Genomic DNA, 26,462 nt, shown 5'->3' with positions numbered 1-26,462 from the left:
GAGGTTAGCTAATAGCAATGAACCTGCTGACAGTGACCAGAAAGCAGGACCTTGAGTTCCCAGCTGCTTGCCCATGAGTCATCGTTGGAGGTTAGGGCGCTAACAAAAATGCGGGAAAGAAAGGAGCAGAGAGAGGGAAGAGCTGCTTTCTCTTAGTGTGCTATTCATTCCATACAATCTAGATTTTTCCAGCATTTGTTTCCTGTCCCTTCCCAACTGTACTATTCAACATCTGGGCCAGGGCTATGGGCTGGGGGCGGGGTGTCGGGAGGAAGTATTTTATAAGAAAATTTTGAAAACCCATGGAATCAAAATGGCATTCTATTGCTACTTTGAGATTTTTTTTTTTTTCAATTTTTGATTGGCTTTTTTCTGGAGAGACTTGGATCATCATGGGACTTTCTCTCCTTGCTGCTGCTTCCAGTCCTGAGACAGATGCAGGGATTGTGGGCAAATGGGTTGATAAAGGAGCTCATTCTCCAGAATAGGAAGACACAGCCAGTGGAGAATGGCCCCACGTATATTTCCTGTTGGCTTAAACTCATGGTCCATAAGCCTACTGAGTTTTGCCTGCCTGTAAAATCTTATAGTTAAATACCATTTTAATAAACATATTCAGTGAATCAAGAAAATTGGAAATTTTGGTCTAAGACAAAACTGAAAAGGCTATAGAACATAATCTAATTCTATCTCACTGTAGCCATTCATCTGTGTGTTAGCACATTCCATTTAGAACAGTAAGATGGGGCCGGTGCTACAGCACAGTGAGTAAAGCTGCCGCCTGAGGCTCTGGCATCCCATATGGGCACCAGTTCAAGTCCCAGCTGCTCCACTTCTGATCCAGTTCCTTGCTAATGCACCTGGGAAAGCAGCAGATGGCCCAAGTACTTGGGCTCCTGCACCAAGACCAGAAAGAAGCTCATGTCTCCTGGCTTTGGATTAGCCCAGCTCCGGCTGTTGGTGGCCATCAGGGGAGTGAATCAGTAGATGGAAGATTCTCTCTCTCTCTCTTCCTCTCTCTCCCCTCCTCCCTGCCCCGACTCTGCCTTTCAAACAAATAAATAAATTAAAAAAAAAGAAAGAGCAGTAAGGGACACTTTTATACCAAAATACATGGTTACTACTTTAGTACACCTTTTACTGTATGCCAGCTTTTCTAAAGGACACTGGTTGAGATCTTACAAACACTCCATGAAGAGCAAAGCTAAAGAGTACCCTGGCCTTGTAGATTTCTAAAAGGATGCTCCAAATACAGGAAGAAATGTTAGACTCTTTCCTGGGGGGTTCTTTGTTAAATGAGACCTATCTGTGTCATGAAGAGTAGAGAAAATGAACATGTATTTTTAGTCTTCGTCACTGCATACAAGCGAGCATGAGATGATGAATTTTGTTCATGGAATTTTAATATAATATTCAGGGTTACTCAGAAGACCACAGATTAGTCCTTAGGTGCTGGGGATACAGTAATGATACAGTAGGGATACAGTTCCTGCCCTCTGGAAGCTTAAACTGAAGGTGATTTAGTAAAGGAAGCAGACACGTATCAGGCCAATTGGTGGTTAGTCCTATAGGAAAAACCAGGCAGGGTGAGAAGGGTGGTGACAGTGGGGTCCAGGTCTTGCTATTAGACTGTCCAGGGAGGGGCTCACAGTTCACATGGCATTGGAGCACAGACCTGAGAGGTGGGCAGCATGACCCAAGCACCTCTCCAGAGCCAGACTATTTCAGACAGAGGGGCCTCCACTACAGAGCTCTGAGGCAGCTGCGCCCATGATGTACCTGAGGAGGCCAGTGAAGTGGGAGAGGGGGGCAGAGGGAGGAGCGAGGTCTGAGAGCAGGGGAGTCATGAACTTGAGCTGGGAAGGGCATGATCTGAGTTACCCTCAAAAGGTTCCCTCTGGCAGCAAGGGAAAGTCTGCAGCTGAGACTGCGTCTTCGCCTGAGGGTCTCTGTCACTTCTTGGCCTAAATTTCTGATTAATTTAATTTTTGCATTGCAAGACAACTTTCCAGAATGAGGAAAACATTTTCCACTTAGTGGGCATGAAAACATTGACTATCATGTGTGGTCAGAGAGACCTTAAGTAAATTCTATTTTAACTGAATCGTTCAGCATAACTTGAAAAGATAGTTTCATTGTAGAAATATATTGCATTTTGATTTTAAGTATTTCTTGAAGAACTCTAGTTATTAATGTCAATCTGGAGATAAAAATGAGGCAGTGAATAATGAGTGCCTTGCACATTGCTGCTTGTAGTTAAATGCGCAGAAGTTAGTATAACTGTTCTCTTCTGGATGAGAAAATATGAGAGGTGGGAAATTAAAGAATATTTGTACTTCTTATGGAACATTATGGATCAAGTTGTTTGAATAACATCATTTATTTACATAATGTCATTGTGAGATGTAATTCCTCTCTTTGTATTCCAAATATTGTGCTAGACAAATAACTCATTGATGTAAATATGGTAATGTAATTGTGGATAAACTATCATATTTTCTTCTGCAATGAATTTTATGTGAATCTTTCTCTCTCTCCTAAAAATCTGACAGATGTGGACGAATGCCAGGCCATCCCTGGGCTCTGTCAAGGAGGAAATTGCATTAATACTGTTGGGTCTTTTGAGTGCAAATGCCCTGCTGGACACAAATTTAATGAAGTGTCACAAAAATGTGAAGGTAAGAACTCTCATGCTTTGCAGTCAAGGGAAGTGGGGGAGGGTGGGCCAATTTCAGCATTAGTGACAAGCTTGTTTGTAAAATGTTCCTAAGTTCTTCTGTCTTTGTCATCCCGGTGGATGTGTAAATATAATATTCTTACCAAGAATAATACGTCTTTGTACTATTGAACCAGAAAAACCCTGCAGCTTTTTCCACTTTTATAGACCCAAAATAAGAGGCCCATCTGAGTCAAATTAAATATTAAAACATGAAATATTTTTCAACCAATATTTGGTTGAAAATGTTCAAGACACTTTTTTTTTTGCATAGTCCTAGAGATGATTTTAAATTTTATTTTTAGATATTGTTGAGAATGGTATATCTTCTGGTCTTTTCCTGGTTAAAACATGTAGTTCATTCTTTTGGTCGGGTTGGAGGAGTGAGCTATTAACTCTTACCTTTGTGCTCCTAGTGGAAGCTTAGTGTTTTCTTTCCTGGGGGATGATATATTCCTATTAAATGAAAGTCTTTCTAAGGCTAGTCAAAAAGAAAAGTAACTTGAATGAGATTTTTATATTTGCATTTAGTTTACAGATTGAGCTTCTAAAAATGTATGTACAAAGGATGTGTTCATATTTGCCACGACTGCTATTTGCCAAAAAGAGGCTTGGCTTCCAAGTACAACAATAATTCCTTCACCAATGGGAAAGGTTCAGAAAGTAAATAGGCAAGTGGCAGACTGTCTTTTTCTTTGATGAATGCATGTAATTTATCTGTGAGAATGTCTGACAGTAATGTAACTGCATTCTCAAAATTACATCAATCAGGAGAGAAAGCTTTGTCCTGTGTTCTCAACTAATTCTGCCTGGGGTGATCTGCAGTTTGATTTAGATGCATGCATTTTTGTTGAAAACAGTTGCTGTTTATTTATATTCCTAGACCCTACAGATGAGGGATAGTTCATTCTAAGTTATTTGTCTAGGCTTGGACCTTTAACCTCAGTTGGTTGTCACAGTATATCAGACAAGTGAGAGACAGCTTTAAATTTAAGGTGCAATTCATAAATTACATGTCAGACATTTAATATCTGCTTACCTCAAAACTGAAGAATCTAATTCTGATGGAAATATCTTTATGGGTCAGAGTGATAGATTTGAATTAATAGATTATTAGTCATCATAAAATTTATAATTGACATTGCATTCTTGAACTTATTATAAAGAGTTAATTGAGGTAGCTATGGAAAATGCTGTAGTGCTTTATGGAGTTTAAGTTTCAAAGAACAATTACATTGATCCTCTATGTGCCAAGATATTTTAGAAGTTGTATTGTAGATTTAAGTTTGAAGCAGAAAATGTTGATACTGAAAGGGGAAAAGAATTATGCTAATTTCACATTAGAAATTAAGGAACCGTGTCTTGGATATGTTAAGTGCCCTGTGAGGTCATTCAGTAGTGCTAAATTTTACCTCTTTTGACTCACATTCTAGTGCTTATTGAGCTGTATTATATTTGTCTTCTTTCCGGATAAAAGCCATTGCCTTTGCGTTAGCAGCTATATTTTCTGATATTTGGGACTATTTAAAATATTATAGTATAGATTTTCAGGTATTATCATGCATACCTTTTTATAACATTAATTTAATAGGCTATTGTGATTTATCGTATGCAAAATCCACATCAACAATGAATTGTATCTTAAATCTTTAGGTTTTCTTGGTTTAAAATATTCAGCATCAAAACAAGTAGTCAGCTTCAAGATTAAGGGCAATACAATCCATATGACTTGTCTGGTTTGTGTTTTGCTTTTTGGAATTATGATAGCTTCCAGACTCAATTGGAATTGATTTTATATCTTGCTTTTCATTCAGACCAGTTGGTTAACAGTCAGGAATGGTCTATGGGTGTACACTGGTCAGAGAGTTTAAGATTGATGCTCAGACTGAAAAAAAAAAAATCATATTAATACCAATGAACCTATCATAGTGGTATAGCTAATAAACCAAATAATTTGGCTCAAGAATTATTTGATCCTTTTCCACACAGTTTTTTTTTTTTTTTTCCAGCAACATATTGGGATCAGTAGCAAAGTAAAAACAATGCTTTTTGCTAGAATTCTTTTTTTTTTTTTACCTTTGGCATCTACTGTGACATTAAATGTAGGTGCTATCTTTTTTCTGTATTGCTTGTACTCTGGCCTGGAAGCTAGTCTGAGTATTGTTGACTTGTCTTGCTTTGGTAGTAAAGTGATCAGCAAGTCCTCTGCACACCTCAGTGAGCTGAGGCCCTTCTTCAACTTCCTTCCGCTTTCCAATATCGGTACCTCCTCTGGGCGTAGACGAGTCTCTCGAAGGTTAATACAGAGAACCCAGAATAGCTGGCCCATACTACTGTACTGAGAGGACTAGAGGTGCTATATGTGCTGTAGGCAGATAGTTAGGTGTGACAGTGGAGTTCTTTGTCCTTGTGAAAATAGTTTTGGCATCTGTGTCATTACTTTAAGTAAATTCTTAAATGTAGCTTCCTTTTGGCTTGGAAAGGAAGCCCAAGTATTTGGACTTGTTTTTAACAGGGCTTTTTACAGTATTTATTAAAAAAAAAAAAAACAATTTAATCAAATTGGCATTAGCAAATTCTCTTTTTTTTATTTTTATTGTTTTTGACAGTCAGAGTGGACAGTGAGAGAGAGAGAGACAGAGAGAAAGCAAATTCTCAAGATTCTAACCATCACTACCTCAGATGCAATAATTATTTTATTCAGATTGCTTTTCATGAGAACTTCCATTTTGCAGAATTCTGTTTTCCTCCCTAAAATCTCATTCTCCCCAAAACTTGAAAAAATATTGTGGATCAAATTTTTTAATAAATACATACAATTTTAGTACATTTTAAATGCACATTAACCTGATGAAGTGATTATGTAGCAGTTATTAAACTTTCATACATTTAAGAAGAAAAAGATGGGAGATTTATAGCTGTGATTTGAGAAAAAGGGAAACGAGAGTTCATGCCCACCTTCTTTGTTGATTTTTCCAATGACTCTAGAGTATACGCACTGAAAGAACACATGACCCTTTTCCCTTTGGAAACCCAGCTCATATTTGCATAGGTTACTGTGGAAGGAAATTAAGAAATAAAAAGTGTAATTAAGGGATTAAGTTTTATTTCTGGAAGAAGTCCCTTGGATTCCTAATTAACCACTAATATTTTGGGATTTAGATTATCGTCAGTCCAGCCTTTAGCAATTATAATAGCCCTGCATGATACGAAGGACCCATTAAAAAATGCAGCTTGTAAGTGCGTGCACTCCCTACTATGCCAGCTGAAAAACTCAAGACTTCCCCTTTCCGAAATAATGGCATATTAATCAGGTGGCTACTTGCTATTGGCAGCTCTTATCCTCTCAGGCACCAAGGAGAACTCCTAGTAGGCTACCTAACCCACTCCCACAGGCGGGGCTCCATCCTCTGCAGCTGGTTGCAGACCCTCGACTCTTGCTGCTGGTGGTAATTGGATACAACGAGTGGAACAAAATTTCAGTGGTTCAGGCAACAGAGTCCTGGCCCCTGGGAGTAGGGTAGACCATACTGATAAAGTCCCTAATCCTCTTTATGCGCTTAGCCAAGTTAATTACCCTCTCAGAGTTACTTCAAGTTTCGAATGAGGCAGTTGAACAAGAGAGTAGACACCTAGAGGTTCTTTCCAGTCCCCAATCCAGACTCCATCTTTATACTTCTCATTATTTTCAAGTTGTGATCAGACAACCAGTACTGCAGGAATAAGAAACCAGAAGAGCTGGCAAAGATAGAATGACTACTTGGTAGTACAGCTGGTGTTTTTCTGCACATGACTAGAAGAACCAGCTTGTTGACTTTAGACACACTTTTTATGCTGGGTTGAATTTGTATAGCAAAAACAGAGCTAACCTCACCAGATCAGGGGCATTCTTAATCATTAGTGTCACGTTACTTTTATACAACTGCCACACATTTAGCCTGCTTCTTTTGCTCACTTGGTTAGCAATCTAGACAGGCAAAATCTGGTTAACTAGTTTGCCCTTTCAAGTGCACGACCTTGGATGGAGCTTCTGGATAGCCAAGTGTCTCGGTGGTGCCTGCCCCAGACGCGAGACAAGCTCTATCCCATCTGCCCTCCATGCTCCTTCCCCTCCTTCTGCCAGAGACCCAGGAGAGGACAATGGTCTAGAGAGGGAATAGTACCCAAGAAGCACAGATGAGACAGAGGAGTAGAAAGCAAGAAAAGAACAAAGGACAGGACAGCTGACACGGAGAGGAGGGACCTTCTCAGGGTCACAGCAGGAAGCTGTGAGGCCACTGTGGCTATCAGGGGATAGCAACTTCCCAGCAGCTCCAGTGGGGTCTAGAACGTAGAAATAGTTCTTTCCAGCCAGGCTGCACTCCCCAGCAAACTTCCCTAACTGATCTGCTTGTATAGCTGCCATTTGATTCGTTACAGAATTACAGAAACTCTAAAAAAGCCACTGTTCTCAAGCTCTTTCTTATTTGAAATTCCTGAAATTCTATCAAGAGGAGATAAACAGATTGTTAAGAGCCCATAAAAATGATAAATTAATATGAATGAGTTTCAGAGTGTGATTCCAATTCAAATACTTTGTTCTTCCACTATCAGATACTGGTAATTAGATCAGAAGTCTTGCTGCTTTTATCATCGGGAAGCAACAGGACTGAGAATGGGGAGAACAGAAAGCAGAAAGGCGCAAGTCACTTGAATGAAAGGATGTGTTGCCCAGGAGGGAGGCATTGGAGGCATTCAGCATTCAGTACTCCAGGCACTTTTTCAGATGTCACAGTTTGACCTTGTCTGTTTTATCCTTATCTGTGTGAAAATTCAGGAAGAGTGCACTGTGACACGTCTGCCCTGTTGACCTTTGAAGGGAGGCCTGTGAGTTGGGGCTTTCTCTGCCACTGTGATCCCTGACACTTTGTGATGAGCCTCTCCACTCTCCTTTCAGTTTTCACTCATGTCAGCTTTCCGAAGGCCTCAGGGTAACATGGGAATTATGCCAGGGTACCACAGAGATGGAAATCAGAGCCCACGAACTTACCTGTGTTGTGTTGGTTAGATGCATTGCCTGGTTCTCAACACGTGTGAACTCTCATTATTATTACTTTTGTTAATTGTTCTTGTTGAAGAAGCGTCCAAATTTAACCGAGCTGCCATGTGAAAGATATTTTCTCCATCCTGCTAAAGTTAATTTTGCTTTTTAAAAAACTTACTGATATGTACTGTCATGTCACCTCTTTGGATAATGATTAACATTAAGTGGCCAGAGGAGCAGTCATTTATAATAACATATTGACAAAACAAATTTTAAAATAAAAATTTTAAACATTGTCTCCTCATACCATCTTTGATAAGCATTATATGACTGAGACATTAACTTTGAGGGATTCTTGGAGACAGGTACATTCTTTTTAATACCTTTGTACTATAATTACTATCTTTCTATATGTGGAAATGAGGTTTGAATCCAGTATACACGGATTTACTTGTTGTTGTTGTTTTTTTTTTGTTATTCCTGTGCATGGTGTGTGTGTATGTATGTGTATGTGTGTGTGTATGTGTGTGTGTCTGTGTCTATATGTGTGTTAGGTAGAAGTGTGGCTGGAGAAATACAGAAGGATTTGTGTTTAAAAAAAACAGTCTTAACATTCCTTGATATTCCTGTCTTAATATTCCTTGAGATATTCTTCTGTTTCTAGGAATTTGGGTGCTGCCCTTGGTGAATTTTCTGCCTAATATTCACTGACTCCGGTGAAATTTGTATCTGTCAGTATAGAATATGCACCTTTACCATTATACAAATTTACAGTGACAGTGCTGTTTATGTTAGCATTGATTCTAACATAAGCAGTGAAATATTGTTTGGCTTTGCCTGATGCCTAGCATGGAAGAATGGTGACTTTGCATTTAAAAAGGTTAAGCTACATACTAACAGTGTCACTGCTGCCTTTTTGATGAACAGGGTGAACTTGAATCTTCTGATAGTTGAATCCGGTTCCCCTAGAACTCTATCTTGTTTTATAAATGAAGAGCGGTACTTAGGAGATGAAGTATTCTTATTTTGAGGTCACAAGCCTTTCTGACTTTCAACAGTATCAGCTTGACCATTCAGGTCTCCTAGGAGGCTTAGGCCAAAGCGCCTCTTGTAGGTCAATGCAGAAAGCCCTGATGACCTTAGAGAAAAGGCCATGTGGACTCCCTGGGCCCTGAGTTCATTCAGGATTACGTGTAAAGTTCTAATTTCTTCTTCCCCCTACTGATGCCACATCTATTGACAATTGTCAGTGTGTGAATTGGATTCTTGCATTCTTGCAAGACTCACCTTGAAGGACTTGGTTCGATTTGTCTTTAGAAGAGCTAACCCCAAGTATGGAGCCCATTGCATTCCGGATGTTTATTAGGGATGTTCTTGGGATGAGCACTCATAGAGACACAAGCGTGCAGATGACGAAAGTGAGCTGTGGTGCAGTGCAGTGACAGCCTTAGCTGACCACAGAAGAAACTGGGCCATTGGAGTGGGCTTCAGAGTTGTCCCCCATTGGGTGAAGAAGAGCAGACATTCCTCCTCCACAGTTGATCATCCAGTGTGCGGTGCCTAGGAGGGGTGTGGATGTAGGTGAGGCAACCTTCTAAAGCCTTCTCAGCCCTAGAAGGGCTGAGCCACAGGCAGTGTGCTGATGCACTTGCTGGTGGGCCAGCAAGTCTTTCCTGAAGAGGGAGTCTAAGTGGAGCACTTAGTGTCCATCTTAATTCATTCACCAAACCCACAGAAAACCATTGTGGTGCCACTGAAAAACCAAGTGGTACTCTCTACCCAACTTGGCCAGCTTTTAGCTAGCACTCAGACCTTAGGTATTCTCAGTAAGACTTCAGGATCTTTGTAGAAAATCGGATTGAAAAGAACTGCAGGAAATTATACAGAATATACAATACTCAGCAGGGGAGTGTAAACTCAATGCAAAGCATGGAGAAAACAGGAAAAAGACAATTTAAAAAAATAAATTACATTCTGAATATTACCAGGTTGAAGTTACTTAGGTTTGAGGTACACAGTTTTAGATTCTCAAGTGATTTCTTTGGCTCGTCTCTTGAATTTGGTAATCCCCTTGTTCGGTTTGTGTTGAGAGAAGTACTGTTTGAGCTGACTATCCTCTATGCAGCTTTTATTCTTGCTGGTTTTGGGGGGCATGCTTGGACTAATGTCACCTCCAAATCTTTGTCCTGATGAGCAGTTTTGTACTGTGTTTTATAATCACTGAAACTCTTCCTCGTGTTCCAGATATCGATGAGTGCAGCACAATTCCTGGCATCTGCGATGGGGGTGAATGTACAAACACAGTCAGCAGTTACTTCTGCAAATGTCCCCCTGGTTTTTACACCTCTCCCGATGGTACCAGATGCGTAGGTGAGTTTGATTACAAAGAGCATGCGTGATTTCTGTGTATCACTTCTGTGCTGGGTATCTTTCTAAACAAGTTTGTTAAGGGAGACATAGAGGTAAATCACTTTAGGTAAATCCTACACTTACGGAAATGGGTAACACAGTTGAGCACCCTCTGAAAGAGCAAGGGCACCCTATTATCTTACTTGGCTGTTGTTGGTGGTGGTGTTTTTGCCTTCCACAGGTCTTCCATGAGACCCTACAAATATCCTCAGTCTGTAAGTTAACCTTGCAGTTGTGCAGTGTCAGACCTAGGCCATCCCTGATATCTTCATCTGTGACCCCACTTTCAGTGGTATCCACGGCCTATGTTAATTGGGGTCTGAAGTTTTGCAATAATCTCTTAATTGGTCTCTGTGCTTCCTGGCTTCCCTACAATCCATCTTGTCAGATTTATCTGCCTAAAATATTGCCTTGACTGAGTAACACTGTTGCTGAAAAACATCTGGTAGTTTTCCATTTAGACATGGAAATTAGTCTTTTACTATCTGTGTCCAGTGAATCCTTCACATACTGTAAACCCTTTGGGACTGCTGGGGCTAGGGAAGGGGACAGTTAGAAAGGGGGAGGGCTGAGTGGAAGCAGCTCCCACCTTCTCTCCCTCGCTTCCTCCCACTCAGTCCAGACATGGCAATTCCACTCTCACCTGTTGCTGGTATTGGGCTTCCATGTAAGTTATCAGTTAAATATGGGATTTCGTTGTTTAAGAAAAGATGTGACAACTGCTGGAGTTAACTATTGTTAAGACTTCCTTCAAACTCCAGAATTGTAGACTAACACTTGAGTTCCACCTTGCAATACATAACCCAGTAGTTAATGGGCTTTACTCTGACTCCCTCCCAACCTTCCTCAACCATGGACACAGTCCCAGCTTCTCACACTGAGTGGCCATTCACTCGGGTTTCTTCAGGCTTTTTTTTTTTTTTTTTTTTTTTGACAGGCAGAGTGGACAGTGAGAGAGAGACAGAGAGAAAGGTCCTCCTTTACCGTTGGTTCACCCTCCAATGGCCGCTGCGGCCGGCGCACTGCGCTGATCCGAAGGCAGGAGCCAGGTGCTTCTCCTGGTCTCCCATGGGGTGCAGGGCCCAAGCACTTGGGCCATCCTCTACTGCACTCCCAAGCCACAGCAGAGAGCTGGCCTGGAAGAGGGACAACCGGGACAGAATCCGGCGCCCCGACCGGGACTAGAACCCAGTGTGCCGGCGCCGCAAGGTGGAGGATTAGCCTAGTGAGCCGCGGCGCTAGCCTCTTCAGGCTTTTAAACATACATGTCGCTCCACTGAGAGTACTCTGCTTTTGCTCAAGTCCCCTTCATGCTTCTGCTAAGGGTCTGTGTCTTTGATGATACTGAAATTACTGAAAGCAATTTCCCTCCTACCTGGGGATATATCTTTCATATATGACCTTGTAAGGAAATTCTGTCTGTTTGTTTTGTTACATTTCCTAACTAAGTTGTAAACCTTTGTTTGAGATTAGTAGCTGCTCTCCTTCTCTCTCTGGTGTGTACTACATGGATGTTTTCTTGCACATAGTAGGCACTCCGTGGATATTTATTGAATGTCAGATTAAACAATTCATGATTATCTCAGCAAAGCTTGGAAGCCTGTGGCACACAGCCTTGGGAAAAGATGAATGCTATATTTTGATGCTGTTTCTGGTCCATATTTTCAAAAACTCCCAGCTTCACATTTTCACCACAGATTTCAGACCAAAGTTGAATTACACTTAAAATTCCAAATTTCTTTTTACTTACTTATAATAAATGCTGATGGAAGTCTCTCACATAAGTACAGCTGGTGAGAGAAGTATATCTGGGCTTATCCCTGGAAACAGCAGGGTTGTCTGGGTTGCCTAGTTTTCCAGGAGCTGTCATAGACATAGAAGCTGCAGAGAAAGAACAGCAGGTGCAATTTGTATAGCGCCCTTTTCCTCCTCCTTAGCACATGGCAGAGAGTCTTTTCCTGACTAGATAGTCTTTTAAACCCTCAAAGAGAATCCCAAAAAGGATTAAAATATAATTATGTATCTGATGGTTTACATTTTATAAATTCTTTCTTATAGTCAAGTCTATCTAACATATTACAAAAAGGGAACAGGATGGAGTAGGGAGTTCAGATTCAAGGATCACCTCGTAGGCCTGAAATGTATCTAATGCCAGTGATCTGACTTAAAGTTCACAACAGCACTGTAGATGGGAAGACTGAGCATTAGAGAGCTATGATAAATAATTTGGTCCAGATGGTTAGTAAGTGAGAATCTGGGATTCCAAGCTGAGCCTTTCTGAGCCCAGAGTCTAAATTCGCCCCATGAACATTGGTGCATTAAACTTTCTCTTGCCATACCCCTAAGTAGGCACTGCTTCTCCTCCCTTGGAATGTCGTTGTGCCCATAATTGGCAACTTGCTGTGGAAAATGATCCAAGTGACATTTCCGTCTTCCAGCACTCACATTTTCCTCCAACCACAGAGACCCTCAATATTATCCCTAGTGGCAAGAATACACAAACAGTTCACAACTTAAAAACCAATCCAGTGAATCTATCAGAAAGCCCCAGATGTGGACAGTGGCATATAGCATCTTCCATACAGCTTTCTCACCAACCGTGCAATTCCAGCTACAGTCTTTGTCATCACATTCTGACACTCTCTGACCTCCACAGCCCCAGCACTTCCTCTGTCCTATAAGTCTTTAAGGTATTTCATTGTTCTGTGAGCTCCCTTTGGCATTTTACCTTGTGTAGGGCTGTCCTTTCGTTTGAGTGTGCTCCGTTGCTTCAACTTCAAGGGGTCATAAAGGTGTCCTGTCCTGAGTCTGGATTTTACAACTGCTTACTCCTGATTGGACACAATGATGTTAATGATTTCTTAGGAGAGACCAGTGGAAAGTCTAGAGTGACCTCTAAGTACCTAATTAATCCATAATATCTTTGCTTTGGTATGATGTGATTTCTGGTTCCTGAGACAAAGAGGGAGAAAAGAGGAAGCTCTCCTGCTCCTTTTCTGCCAGATGTCTTGCTGTGGGCAGATTTAAAATAGATTAAGGTATCTGTGTCTCCTTCTATTCCCTTGATGTACTGCAGATTCTCACATTCTCCTTTGTTGGCGCCCATGGATCTTCAGCTTACTCCAAAGACACCTCTTTCCCTCTGTGCAAAGTGAACCAGACCCCAAGTGGCTGCTTTCCCCCTGGTGTGGCACAGCTGAAGAATGAGCTGGGAAACTTCAGGCTGGCACGCACCAGGGTTCAGTCTTCCCAGTGGTCTGATTTTCATGGCTTTTCCTTTCCTTCTTCTTCTTCTACTTCTTCTTTTTTTTTTTTAAAAAGAATCCATGTTTTCCTTAAAATATAAGTTGGGTAAATTATTGTGTATATTTTCCACAAAAATTCTCCTTTAGCAAGAAGAGAATTGAGCAAAGTGATTGTTACATATGCAGGTGCCATTTGTAAACCAGAGACAACCAGTAGTCCAAATGCAATTTTTAATTTTTTTTCAGTTCCTACATCCACAATTTTGGCCAAGAGTCTCGTCTCTGACCTAATGGTTTAACATATTAGTCTATCAAATGTGCAGTAATATGGTCTTGTAATTAATTTACAAAATAATAGGCATTAGCCCATTAAGAGTTTGCCATTGGCAGCAGCAGGTTCCAATTTTGCTCTAAAAGATAGGTCATGCTGAAAATTATATGTACAGATTTCGTAATTTGGTCAAGTGTTTACACTGGGTTTTGACCACCAAATTTATTTGAAGCTGGGATATAAGCCAGATTTGAATGTCTCTTCCTATTCTTAACAGCCTTTGGTTTCCATGCCCAAAATATGTACTACATCCCCAGTATGTGAAGCACTAGTGGCTGGGGAGCATTACAAATTATAATGTTGGAAGCTCTGTTCCTCCACCCTCTTTGCAGCGGTGGTGCCACCCTGGGGCTTCACAGCGCACGCTTGTCTGAACCCCCTTCTCCAATCATTTATCCTGCACTGGGCTGGAAGAAAACTTGTTCTGCGTCTTTGCTGAGACCATGAGTTTGACCAGAGGTGCAGGAATTGGAACCACAAAAAATTTCTGGAAAGCACATTTATACTTGGTAGTGGTTTTAAGTGCTTTTCAGAAATAATCTTGTATCCTTTAATGCTGACCCATAATTTTCTTTTATGGTTTGTCTAGGTTTGTTTTAGTCTTCTTCATTCAATGTTAAGAATTTTCATGATTCTAAACTAACCTTATTTTTATTTTATTCCACTGTATTAATTTATCAAAACTTTCAAGATTTGGAGGCCTTGTTTTCTTAAGGGTGATGTAAATGATAACAATTATAGGTATGGTTCTCTGTGAGCAAAATTGTTTTATATTCAAACTTAAAGGAAACAGCATAAATTTTTTGACTGTAAAATGTTCTTTGTTATTGCTTTTATCCCTTTAAATGGCAAACATATCTAAATAATATTTTCATTGCTTTATTTTCATATGAACTGCCTAGATAAATGTTTTGCCTGCAGAGTGTTATACTGTCAATCTATGTCAGGTAAATAAAGGTGTTTTGCACCTTTAACCTGCCTCCTTATTTGCAGAGTAGTAGCTCAAAGACATATGGGGCATATGGGGAATTAAAGTTTTTCCTGTGTCACGAGCTTCTTTGGGTAGCCCAGAGTTGTACTACAGTGTGTCAGATGTTGTCATGACAGTCAGACATGATGTAACCTAATAAAAGTGATATATAGAAATGTGTCTTACCATGTTGCTTGATACCTTTATGCCAAAAAATATCCTTCTAGAACTTTTGTATCCTATAGGACTAAGAACAAGAAATTATGCAGATTTTGAACTTATAAATAATTAATGCCTTATAAAATCTATTAGAGCCCCGGATCAAAAGGAAATCTTGATTAATAAGCATTTAAGCATTGGATCTGACTGCAAAGTGGCTCATTCCTAAAAAAAAAAAAAAAAAAAAAAAAAACCTCACAAGTCTGGCTCACAGCTTCAGACTGAAAAATAAGAAAGAGATTTTTCAGAATGAAGATTATAGCACAGGGTTAATGTTGTGTTAAAATAGATTTATATAAATATTTGCCTAAAGTGGCTCAAACTAAGTCATTTGAAACCGAGGACAACGCAGTCTGTCTTCAGTAGAGACATGTCTCTATAAATAATCAACTGTCACCGCCAGTGATTTTCTTAGTCTCTCTTTTTCTATGGCACATATGGTTTTAATCATTCATTGCCACCTTGGGTATGGAATGTAGGACTGTGGCCAAGTGCACCAGCTTGCAGGGGCAAAAGGTGTGAGACAAGGCATTTCTGACTGAGCCTTATTCCCACGCAGCTTCCCTTCCAGGGGCAGAAGTGTGAGTGAATCCTGCCATAGGCCACATGTGAAGTGTGGAGGTGCTGAGGCGGGGGGTGTTGACACAAGTCTGATCTCAATGACGTGTGTGTTTCTTTGTTCTCTCAGACGTTCGCCCAGGATACTGTTACACAGCTCTGGCAAACGGGCGCTGTTCTAACCAGCTGCCACAGTCTATAACCAAAATGCAGTGCTGCTGTGATGTCGGCCGATGCTGGTCTCCAGGGGTCACTGTTGCCCCTGAGATGTGTCCCATCCGAGCAACTGGTAAGAGTCCTTCCAGCTGTCTGCAGAGGATCCCAGACAACCCTCCCGAGCTAGGAGCAATGTGCATGATGCTGTTCTAAGGGAAATCTGAGTCAATGAATGGGATTCCAGAAAATGGGATAGGTGGCAGAGAAAATAGGGAAGATATAGCGGTCTACACAAAGACCTGCTTCCTCCTGCTTATTACATTGAATAGCAGTGAACAGCTTTTTAGGAAGCAGGTGTTCGCATTCTCATTTGAGTCCTCAGTGGCTCCCAGGTATTGTTCTAAGCAATAGGATAACTCAGAGCTCCCAGAGCTTTTCAGGTGAGTTGTTTCTTCTGTACTTAACATTTTTTTTAAAGATTTGTTCATTTTACTTGAAAGTTAGAGTTGCGCAGAGGCAGAGGCAGAGAGAGAGAGAGAAGTCTTCCATCTGCTGGTTCACTCCCCAATTGGCTGCAATAGCTGGAGCTGCACCAATTAAAAGCCAGGAGCCAGGAGCTTCTTCCAGGTCTCCCACACAGGTGCAGGGGTCCAAGGACTTGGTCCATCTTCCACTGCTTTCCTAGGCCACAGCAGAGAGCTGGATCAGAAGTGAAGCAGCTGGGACTTGAACCATGGTCCATATGGGATGCCAGCACTGCAGGTGGTGGCTTTACCAGCTATGCCACAGCACCAGCCCCTCTCCCCAAGTTCAACTTTTAATTCTTGTTCTTTAAAATAGCTTTTGTTTACTAGTTATATTATTTGATTAAGTTCTCCTTGCATCCAGTCTGAACATTCCCAAATTCAATCTGTTTTTTTTTTTCCCTAAAACTTCTGCCAGTTCAGTCCTTGTTCCCCATTCTGCACTCCCACTATCCTTGCCTGTTGTTAAAGACTCACTCAAGCGTGACCTAATCCATGACCACCCCAAGATAACCACAGCTGGGGAGGCTCCTTCCTCCTTCTGCTCCCATGGGTCTGGTTTCTACTGTTGCTGTAGCACAAATCCCCTTTGAATCCTTCCTTGTGCTTATGTGTGTGCTTGTATTGCTTTTGTACTCCTTAATAAATCCCATTAGAAGTTCTCATTCATCATTGTAGTTCCATATTCCCCATGCTTTTCTTGCTTTTCTTTTCTTTTCTTTCTTTACAGACGTATTTTATTTACTGGGTGGGAGGGGGGCAGAGAGAGAGAGAGAGAGAGAGAGAGAGAAGTCTTTCCTCTGCTGGTTCACTCCCCAAATGGCCTCAATGGTTGGGGCTGGGCCAGGGTGAGGGCCGGAGCCAGGAGCTTCCTCTGGGTCTCCCATGTGGGTGGTAGGGTCCTAAGAACTTGGACCTTCTTTCACTGCCTTCCCAGGAGCATTAGCAGTGAGCTGGATCAGAAGTGGAGCAGCTGGGACCTGAACCAGCACCTATACAGAATGCCAGCATTACAGGCTGTGGCTTAACCTACTATGCCATGACACCAACCTCTCCCCATGCTTTTCTACACTTCAATAGTATTTAGCAAAATTTTGCTAAAGGAAACATTCAGGTAGAGTGAACAACTTTCAGTGCCATCTTTCCCACCAATTTTAGCTAAACACTGGGCTCATCACTCCCCCGAATCTGTTAACTGTAAAGTGTGTTTAAATCAGGGGATTTAGCAGAGACTATAAATGTAAGGTGAGATAAATGTAGAGTTAATATTAATAGTTTAAAATGTGCTATTCACAGAATGTGAATTTCCATTATTATGAGTTATAAACCAGCCCACAGATGTTGCTATAAAATTTCTGTTTATTACTAAAAATTATATGTGTGGATTAAAGAAGCAATAAAATCTTTACATATATTTTGACATATACAAGTTACAAATCTTTTTTTTTTTTTTAATTTTTTTTTATTTTTTGACAGGCAGAGTGGACAGTGAGAGAGAGAGAGACAGAGAGAAAGGTCTTCCTTTGCCGTTGGTTCACCCTCCAATGGCCGCTGCGGCCAGCGCACTGCGGCCGGCGCACCGTGCTGATCCAATGGCAGGAGCCAGGTACTTATCCTGGTCTCCCATGGGGTGCAGGGCCCAAGCACCTGGGCCATCCTCCACTGCACTCCCTGGCCACAGCAGAGAGCTGGCCTGGAAGAGGGGCAACCGGGACAGAATCCGGCGCCCCGACCGGGACTAGAACCCGGTGTGCCGGCGCCGCAAGGTGGAGGATTAGCCTATTGAGCCACGGCGCCGGCTCAAGTTACAAATCTTACTTGAGTTGCTCATTGTCTAAAATGGCCTAAAAATAGAACCCACCCTCTTTAATTCAGTGTTTCCTCGATCACTGATGAGAAAGAAACTGACTAAATACTAAGACCCATGACTTGAGTACCAGAAGAATTGCATTGTAAATGCATGTGTTAGTTTAGGAATCAGCAACACTGATGTGGCTTCCTTCTTGTGTTGAGAACTTGAATAGTGGAGAGAGGACACGTGCAGGAAGATTTTCTTGGAGTCAGATGGAGCAGATCTAGTTCCTGTGTGTAGTTTTGCAGAGAGCTGATCTCCCATGTGTGTTACTGGAAGATGCACAACCCTGGTATAGGCCCAGGCCAAAACAGACGGAGAGAAAACTAATTTGCAGGTAGATTTTTGCTAGCTCAAGTGTTCTGGGAGCAGGGCTCTGGGTTCTGAACTGATGGAGAGTGGTGATGAAAGATTTTAGATTGGTCAGCTTTTCCTTCTTAACAAAATTAGCAGCATCACTGAGCTAAATGTTGGTGGGCAAGAAGAACATCAGCTGAACAAAATTAGCCCTTGCTTTCTGATCCTGAGTATAAAGGGGCTTATGGGAAGGATTAATCTGTAGGAAGCAGGCAGGAGTATAAGACCCAGTGTGAAACACTTTCCTGGAGAAGTTAAGACTAATTTAATGGCATTCTTAAAGTAATATATCCACCTAACTAGCAGAAATTCTAATCAGCTATGTAACTTCTTTTATACAAATCCTAAAATAATTTAGAAATGAGGATTGAATTGGTGCTTGCAAGTACTTGGAAGCAAAGAAAATACCTTGATATAGTTAGGATTCAATTAAATCCAACACATTGTTAATGAAATCGTCTTATGTACAGCTTGCAGGGCGAGGATGAAAGCGAGAGTTAGCCATGCATTAGATATGATCCTTGCCTTGAAAAGCTGCAGTCTTACTGGCAGAAAGTTGTGGAAGAAAGTACTCAGGGAATGGTGTATGTGGCATGTCAAGGAAGAACCACTGTGGTTTGACAAAAGGGATTGTAGCATCCTGAGTCAGGGAAGCATTAAAAATGTATAAAAGCGCCGGTGCGCTTTTATAAAAGCGCTCACTAGGCTAATCCTCCGCCTAGCGGCGCCTGCACACTGGGTTCTAGTCCCGGTCGGGGTGCCGGATTCTGTCCCGGTTGCCCCTCTTCCAGGCCAGCTCTCTGCTGTGGCCAGGGAGTGCAGTGGAGGATGGCCCAGGTGCTTGGGCCCTGCACCCCATGGGAGACCAGGAAAAGCACCTGGCTCCTGGCTCCTGCCTTCAGATCAGCGCGGTGCGCCGGCCGCAGCGCGCCGGCCGCGGCGGCCATTGGAGGGTGAACCAACGGCAAAGGAAGACCTTTCTCTCTGTCTCTCTCTCTCACTGTCCACTCTGCCTGTCAGAAAAATAAAATAAAAAAAATAAAAAAATAAAAAAAATGTATAAAAGCTTTCCAAATTCAGTCAAGTACTACAGAATCTGTTTGGGTTGAAATTCCAAATAAATAATAAATAAAATTCAGTAATATATTACTCTGAAAACACAAATTTGAACTGAATTGTCAGTGTCAAATGTGGTTGGAGACATTTTAGAAATGGACTAGCAAGTATCAACAGGGTATATCCTAGCTCAGTGTATTTAGCCATGAAGAGATGGGCAGAATGTCCTACAAGGTTGGACTCTGAATGTGTTTTGGTAAGACATATTACTGTATCAGAATAAGTTGAATTTTAGTCCAAAAAAAGAGAAATGTTAGCTTCATTTTTGTTGATGATTGACACTAGTGTAGAAACTAGCTGTGGGAGAATAATTGTATGTAATTATAATAATAAGATTATCAATATTCTGGCAAGAAAGAAAAAAGGAAATTTAAAAATCACATGATTAGCTTATTTTTCAAAAAGGAACTGTGACAAAATCTGGCTATTTGTAGAAACATGAGTTAAGTAAAATATATAACATGAGTTAAGTAAATACATCCCCCAGAAAAATAGATACTGTTTTAACACATCTTTTCAGAAACCCAGAGAAAATGTGTCACAAGTCTACAGATGACTTACTCTAATAAAGACCCAACATTGTGGAAAATATTGGTCAACCTGGAAATATGTAGGGTACAGTGGGTTAAGTCTCTGCGTGGAACACCACATCCTGTGTCAGAGAGCTGGCTCTCATCCTGGCTCCTCTGCTTCAGATCCAACTTCATGCTGATGTGCTTGAGGTGGAATAGACGACGGCCCAAGTGCCTGGGCCCTTGCCACCCACGTGAGACACCCATATGAGTACCTGGCTCCTGGCTTATGCCTGATCTAGCCTGGCTGTTGAGTGCATTTGGGGAGTGAAGCAGTGGATAGAAGAGCTTTGTCTTCTCTGTCTCTCCCTCTCTCTTGTCACTCTTTTTTTCAAATAAGTAAATAAATCTTTTTAAAAATGTGTATTCATAAGGAAATAGATGGTTAATTAATATGTACCAAGTCAGAGCATCATTATGGAGCATTAATACCAGATCCACTCCTCAATGGTAGCCTCCTCCCCCATGGGCTGCTTCTCAGAGCCCTGGTTCCATATTCCCTTCTCTTTATCATCCATATTTTCTGAGATTAAACTCATCCATCCCATAATTTTAAATACTGCTTTTCTTCTGATGACTCCAAAACTTCTATTCAGCCATAACTTTGCCTCTAGGCTTCAAACTCAGTTACATACCTGCTCTGTGATATCACCACTTGGATATCTGTTATCTCAAAACTCGTATGTTCAAAATGGCACCTAGCTTCTACACACCAAATCTACCCCCACCACAGGTTTTCCCATCCCACAAAAGGACCTTAACATTCATCCCGTTATGCAAACAGGAAAACTAAAATTCATTCTTGATGTTTTATTCTCTCAGCTCTAATACTTACTCCTTCACCACAAACTATCTGTTTGTCTAAAAAAATGCTTCATATCTGACCACTCTTGCCAGTTCCATCACTATCCCTCTAGTCCAGCCATGGTTATCCTGCCCCTGGTCTTCTGCAGTAACAGCTCTGCCTTCCTGCAGTACATTTTCCATGATTCAGTAAGAATGAGCTCTTGAAAAATGTTCATCTGATCACAGCCCACCCCTGCCACAGACCTCTAGTGGTCTCCCGTTGGATACAAAATAAAATCCAAGCTTTTTTTGTACACTCCATGGGGGCCCCATGGGATACACAGGTGGGACTTGATGGAGAAAGTGGCATCTTATGTTTAATGGAGTGAATTTTGTTAGAAGTTGTTTTGAGAAAAGCATGTGGTATACAATTTGGGGAGTTTGCTTTGCTTTTGAATGATCATTCCAGTTTGGTTATTGTTATAGCTATTAAAAATGGGGATAAAGTCAGCTGGGTTTTTTTCTTTTTTTCCAATAGAGGTATGTGGTTTGAAGATCAAATTTATTTAAAGACTATTGAAAAAGAGTGACTTCTGTGGGCCTATCACATAGGATACAGCTCAGCTATTGTGTTGTGTTGTGTTTTTCCAGAGGATTTCAACAAACTGTGCTCTGTCCCTATGGTCATTCCTGGGAGACCAGAATACCCTCCACCACCCCTTGGCCCCGTTCCTCCAGTTCATCCTGTTCCTCCCGGCTTTCCTCCGGGACCTGCAATTCCAGTCCCTCGACCACCAGCAGAATATCCATATCCGTCTCCATCGCGGGAACCACCACGTAAGAATCCAGAAGTCATCTGCTAGTTTTCATACATTGGTCAGGTTAAGGATTTTTGTTTGTTTATGTTGCTTTAGTCATTAAATACATTTATCAACTATTTGATTAAATTTTTAATTTATGTGGCACTATATATAAGTTTCTTAATTTTTCTATTGCATAGAGAAAAATGGAAGGCTTTCATATTCTCCAGCAATTAATGCCCTCTTTTTATTGATGTTTTCAGTCAAGTATAGGAGAGTTAGGAGAGAGTTGTTTTTAAAAAAAAATGCTTTTATTTAATGAAAACAAATTTCATAAAGGTACAGCTTTAGGAATGTAGTGGTTCTTCCCCTCACACCCACCTTCCCACCCCCACTCCTATCCCATCTCCTTCTCCCTCTCCCATCCCATTCTTCATTAAGATTCATTTTTAATTATCTTTATATACAGAAGACCAACTCTGTACTAAGTATGGATTTCAACAGTTTACATCCACCCACACACACAAAGTACTGTTTGAAAACAAGTTTCACAGTTAATTCTCATAGTACAACTCATTAAGAACAGAGGCCCTACACAGGAAGTAAGTGCATAGTGCCTCCTGTTGTTAATTTAACAATTACCACTCTTGTTTAAGACATCAGTGATCACCCTAGGCTCTTGATATGAGCTGCCTAGGCTATAGAAGCCTTTTGAGTCCACAAACTGTCAGTATTTAGACGGGGAGAGATTTAAATATGATTCACAGGACTAGTTTATAATATAGGAGGTATAAAATTATTCTTCAGGTTATAGAAGTACAGAATGCAAAAGCAACTTTGTAAATAAGTTAAATGCTAGTAACCCAGTGCCTTTTTTATTCTCCCAAGCTGGAGGCTAGGAGTGAGGTGGTAAACAGGGAGAAGCAGACTAGCTGGTGTGCAGTATCTCCTCTTGTGAGCTACAGCATAAATGTGATCTCTGTTGGCAGGAGTGGAAATATGTTCTGTTGGTCTGCTGTTGGAGTAACCTTTGCCTAAAGAGTGTTCTCCTTCCCTTAGGACTCTACATCTTCCCCATCACTGCCAGATTATTTACTGATGAAATGTGCCATTGTCATGAAAAATGTTAATGTTAAGTTTATGGTCATTCTTCTAGGGGTGCTGCCAGTCAATGTCACTGATTACTGCCAGTTGGTCCGCTATCTGTGTCAAAATGGACGTTGTATTCCAACTCCTGGGAGCTACAGGTGTGAGTGCAACAAAGGATTCCAGCTGGATCTCCGCGGGGAGTGTATCGGTACGTGATTGATGACTATGTTGGCCCAAGAGTCTATTGCCATTCTGTTCCATGACTGCATTGGTTTTCTATCGGTGCTTCAACAAATTAGCTCAAACTTAGGGGCCTAACACAATGCAAATTTATGATCTCACAGATTGTTCACATTTTAGTAAATTAAATGGGTAACTTACTAACTCTTGGTAGTCATTAAAAACTCAAGAAAAGGATTGGTATTTGGCTTAGCTTTTTTTTTTTTTTTTTTTTTTTTTTTTTTTTTTTTGACAGGCAGAGTTAGACAGTGAGAGAGAGAGAGACAGAGAGAAAGGTCTTCCTTTGCCGTTGGTTCATCCCCCAAATGACCACTACAGCCAGCGCGCTGCACCGATCTGAAGCCAGGAGCCAGGTACTTACTCCTGGTCTCCCATGCAGGTGCAGGGCACAAGCACTTGGGCCATCCTCCACTGCCTTCCCGGGCCACAGCAGAGAGCTGAACTGGAAGAGGAGCAACCGGGACAGAATCCGGCGCCCCAGCCTGGACTAGAACCTGGGGTACCAGCGCGGCAGGCAGAGGATTAGCCAAGTGAGCCGCGGCACTGGCCTGGCCTAGCATTTAAGATACTGGTTAAATACCTGCATCTCATATTAGACTGCCTGAGTTTGATATCTGCCTATACAGACTCTGAAAGGCAACAGATGTTGGTTCAGGTGTTTGGTTCTCTCCCACCCATGTGGATGACCTGCATTGAGTCCCCAGCTCTCAGCTTTGATTTGGCCCAGCATGAACTGTTGTGGGCATGAACCTGTCTATCAATCTATAAATATATACATCTGTGTCTCTATGACTCTCAAATAAATAAAAATTTTAGTAGCTGACATTGGGGTGCAGCATGTTAAACTGCCTCTGGGATGCCAGCATCCCATGGAAGTGCTGGTTCTAGTCCCAGCTGGTCCACTTCCAATCCAGCATCTTCCTAATGCACCCGAGAAGGCGATGGAAGATGGCTTCAGAATCGGGACCCAGCCACCCATGTGGAAGTCCAGGATGAAGTTTCAGGCTCCTGGCTTCCTCCAGGCTCTGACTTGGCTGTTGCAACCATTTAAGTATTGAAACAATGGGTGGAAGATCTCTCTCTCTCTCTCTCTCTCTCTCCTCTGCCTTTCAAATAAATAAATATAAAAATATTTTTAAGTGCGTGCATTTTTAAAAAACCGAAGGGAAAACATTTAAATTGTTGACATGGCCCTTAAGCTAATGAAGGGAAGAAAAGTAACACGAGAATAATGAATTTTTTGCATTGGAAAAGTAATCCATTGCCATTTACTTATTTATTGTAAACAAATTTATATCTTAATTCTGCTGTAAATTTCAATTCTGTAATGATAAATCAGGCAGGAATGAGTGGCTCCTGTGTTCTCAAGCCATGTCTTTCCTGGTGATAGGCAGTGTCCTTCCACAGGTCATCAGGGCTGGGCGGAAGAGGGAATATTTATCTCAGGGCTGGGGAATGTGATGTCAGACCTGCCTCTGCCACCAGGAAGCATGTGGACTTGTGGGTTATCTTCCCTAAGCTATAGCTCCCTCGTCTTCACAAGTAAGGGAAGATAAGCCAGCTTACTTCTGAGTATACTCACAATTCCAAGCACCTATGAAACTAGCCGGAACCTTTGTGTTGAGGACATCTGAGAATAAGGCAGACTGTACAGTAGGTGAGAACTGCCCGTTAAACAATAGTAGCTTCATGTTTTGTTCTAACATCCTTAGTGGAGCTCAGCTAGGGATGCTTAGATACAGTTAGGCCTTTTTATTGAAAGAAATCGGACTTCAAGAGATACTCAGAATCTTATCCAGAAGCCACTTCTGAAATGTTAGTCTGTTTGATGTTCCGCAGCCAGACTCTCAGAAGAGAAAATGTTTATTAGCTTGGCGTGTTGAGTAGCTACGAGTTTGAAATTTTTCTCTGAAAAAAAAAAAAAAGACACATGAAAATAATACACTTTAATTTCTCAACCAGTCTTCCAATGGCTAGTGTATTATAGTAGAAAGAAAGAAAAAGATTCTTTCATTATGCTGTCTGTTTCTTAAAAGGAAAATGCTTTATTCATGTAAAAGAAACCATTAAAGTCTTAGAATTATGAACTTTTGCTAACCAATTTCTCTCTAAAATACCCTTGTGTTTTGCAGATGTTGACGAATGTGAGAAAAACCCCTGTGCTGGTGGAGAATGTATTAATAACCAGGGCTCGTATACCTGCCAGTGCCGAGCTGGCTATCAGAGCACACTCACCCGGACAGAGTGCCGAGGTACGGTCCTCACGTGGAGCAGGAGGCATTTGTGCCGAATGAGGGGTTGGCTTCCAAAGAGTTCGGTGGATCGTTATTAACTAACTCTTGCCAGAAGAGGCTAAGATGGTCCAATTGCTTTTTGCACTTCCTTCCCAATACCATCGCTCTGAAGGATGGTGCCATGAAATCTGACAAACGTTCAGATTGTTTTAAAAGATGCTGCCGTGCCTGCAGGAGTCTCTCATTGTCACTACTTTTTCGTTTCATTGTAATGGCCCAAGGATTGTTCATCTGAGTCAGAGAATGAGGTTGTCGTTTGGGATTCAGAAACTGAGGAAGGTTTCCAGTGAAATTGTATGCAGTTAATTTCTTAATGGAAGGGTCTTCAAGGCTCGGGAAGCTGCGTGTAAGTCTGTACTGCTCACTGGTGTGGCCGGCAGCAGCGCGGTCGGGGAGCCTTCTGGAGATGCGCACTCCTGGGCCCCACCCACGGAATCAGAAGCAGCATTTATTCCCGGGAGCCCTGTCTCACCCCAGTGATCTGTGTGCACATGAAAGCTGGAGAAGCTTTGCTATAAAGGCCCCCTCATGAAAATGTCCTTTCAGGTTTACCAGTTCCTTAATTTATTAAGACATCCAACATGTCTTTTACTAAATGACTTTTATGTACTAAGTTTCTGGGACAGAAATGTTATACTGCCTACCCTCAGGGACTCTATCCATAAATTTGGCACAAAATAAACTGGATCATTAACCCAATAAAGCCAGATAAAAATAAGCAAACTCTCTGTTAAAATTAAATACAAAATAAGGTATGGAAGTTTATATCACTGTAAAAAAATTGGCAGACATTCATGAGTTAATTTTATTTGCTTGTTTTAACAAAATTGCTGCATTTGAGTTGAATATGTATAGATGTTTTAATTTTTATTAGTGAACTAGTTCTGAAGTCTTTAAATTTGATTCCAACGTAGAATTGGTTCTCTATTGGTGTATTTTACTACATTGCATATAAATGGCAATTCTGAGCAGAAAAACATCTGGAACACAGCATTTCAACCTGCTTATTTTTCTATTAATGGCCTACTTACTGAATTATAAATTTGGGAAGGTTGAATATTTAGCCGAGTTGAGAATCTTCTCAACATAACTGTTATTTAAAATAATTAGCATATAAAACAGTATAATGGGCATTTTGGAATAGTAGAAAATAGAAAGGTTATCACTGTCAAGAGAGTAGACTGTTAAATAAGCAAAAAGTAAGC

The 26,462-nt window shown here is 41.2% G+C and overlaps 1 protein-coding gene across 2 annotated transcripts in view; it reads left to right on the top strand.

Moving 5' to 3' along the window:
• The window catches only part of FBN1 (fibrillin 1), a 259,234-nt gene that overhangs the window by 127,039 nt on the left and 105,733 nt on the right, over positions 1-26,462 (top strand). For both annotated transcript variants that reach the window (XM_051822402.2, XM_051822403.2), the window contains exons 8-13: positions 2,553-2,678; positions 9,984-10,109; positions 15,602-15,760; positions 21,486-21,671; positions 22,791-22,931; positions 25,096-25,215. In XM_051822402.2, the coding sequence (XP_051678362.1) occupies positions 2,553-2,678; positions 9,984-10,109; positions 15,602-15,760; positions 21,486-21,671; positions 22,791-22,931; positions 25,096-25,215 (858 nt within the window). The remainder of the gene's footprint in view (positions 1-2,552; positions 2,679-9,983; positions 10,110-15,601; positions 15,761-21,485; positions 21,672-22,790; positions 22,932-25,095; positions 25,216-26,462) is intronic.

Source organism: Oryctolagus cuniculus, chromosome 12, assembly GCF_964237555.1.
Source record: "Oryctolagus cuniculus chromosome 12, mOryCun1.1, whole genome shotgun sequence".
Lineage (NCBI taxonomy): Eukaryota > Metazoa > Chordata > Mammalia > Lagomorpha > Leporidae > Oryctolagus > Oryctolagus cuniculus.
This window is presented reverse-complemented; position numbering and strand designations above follow the sequence as displayed.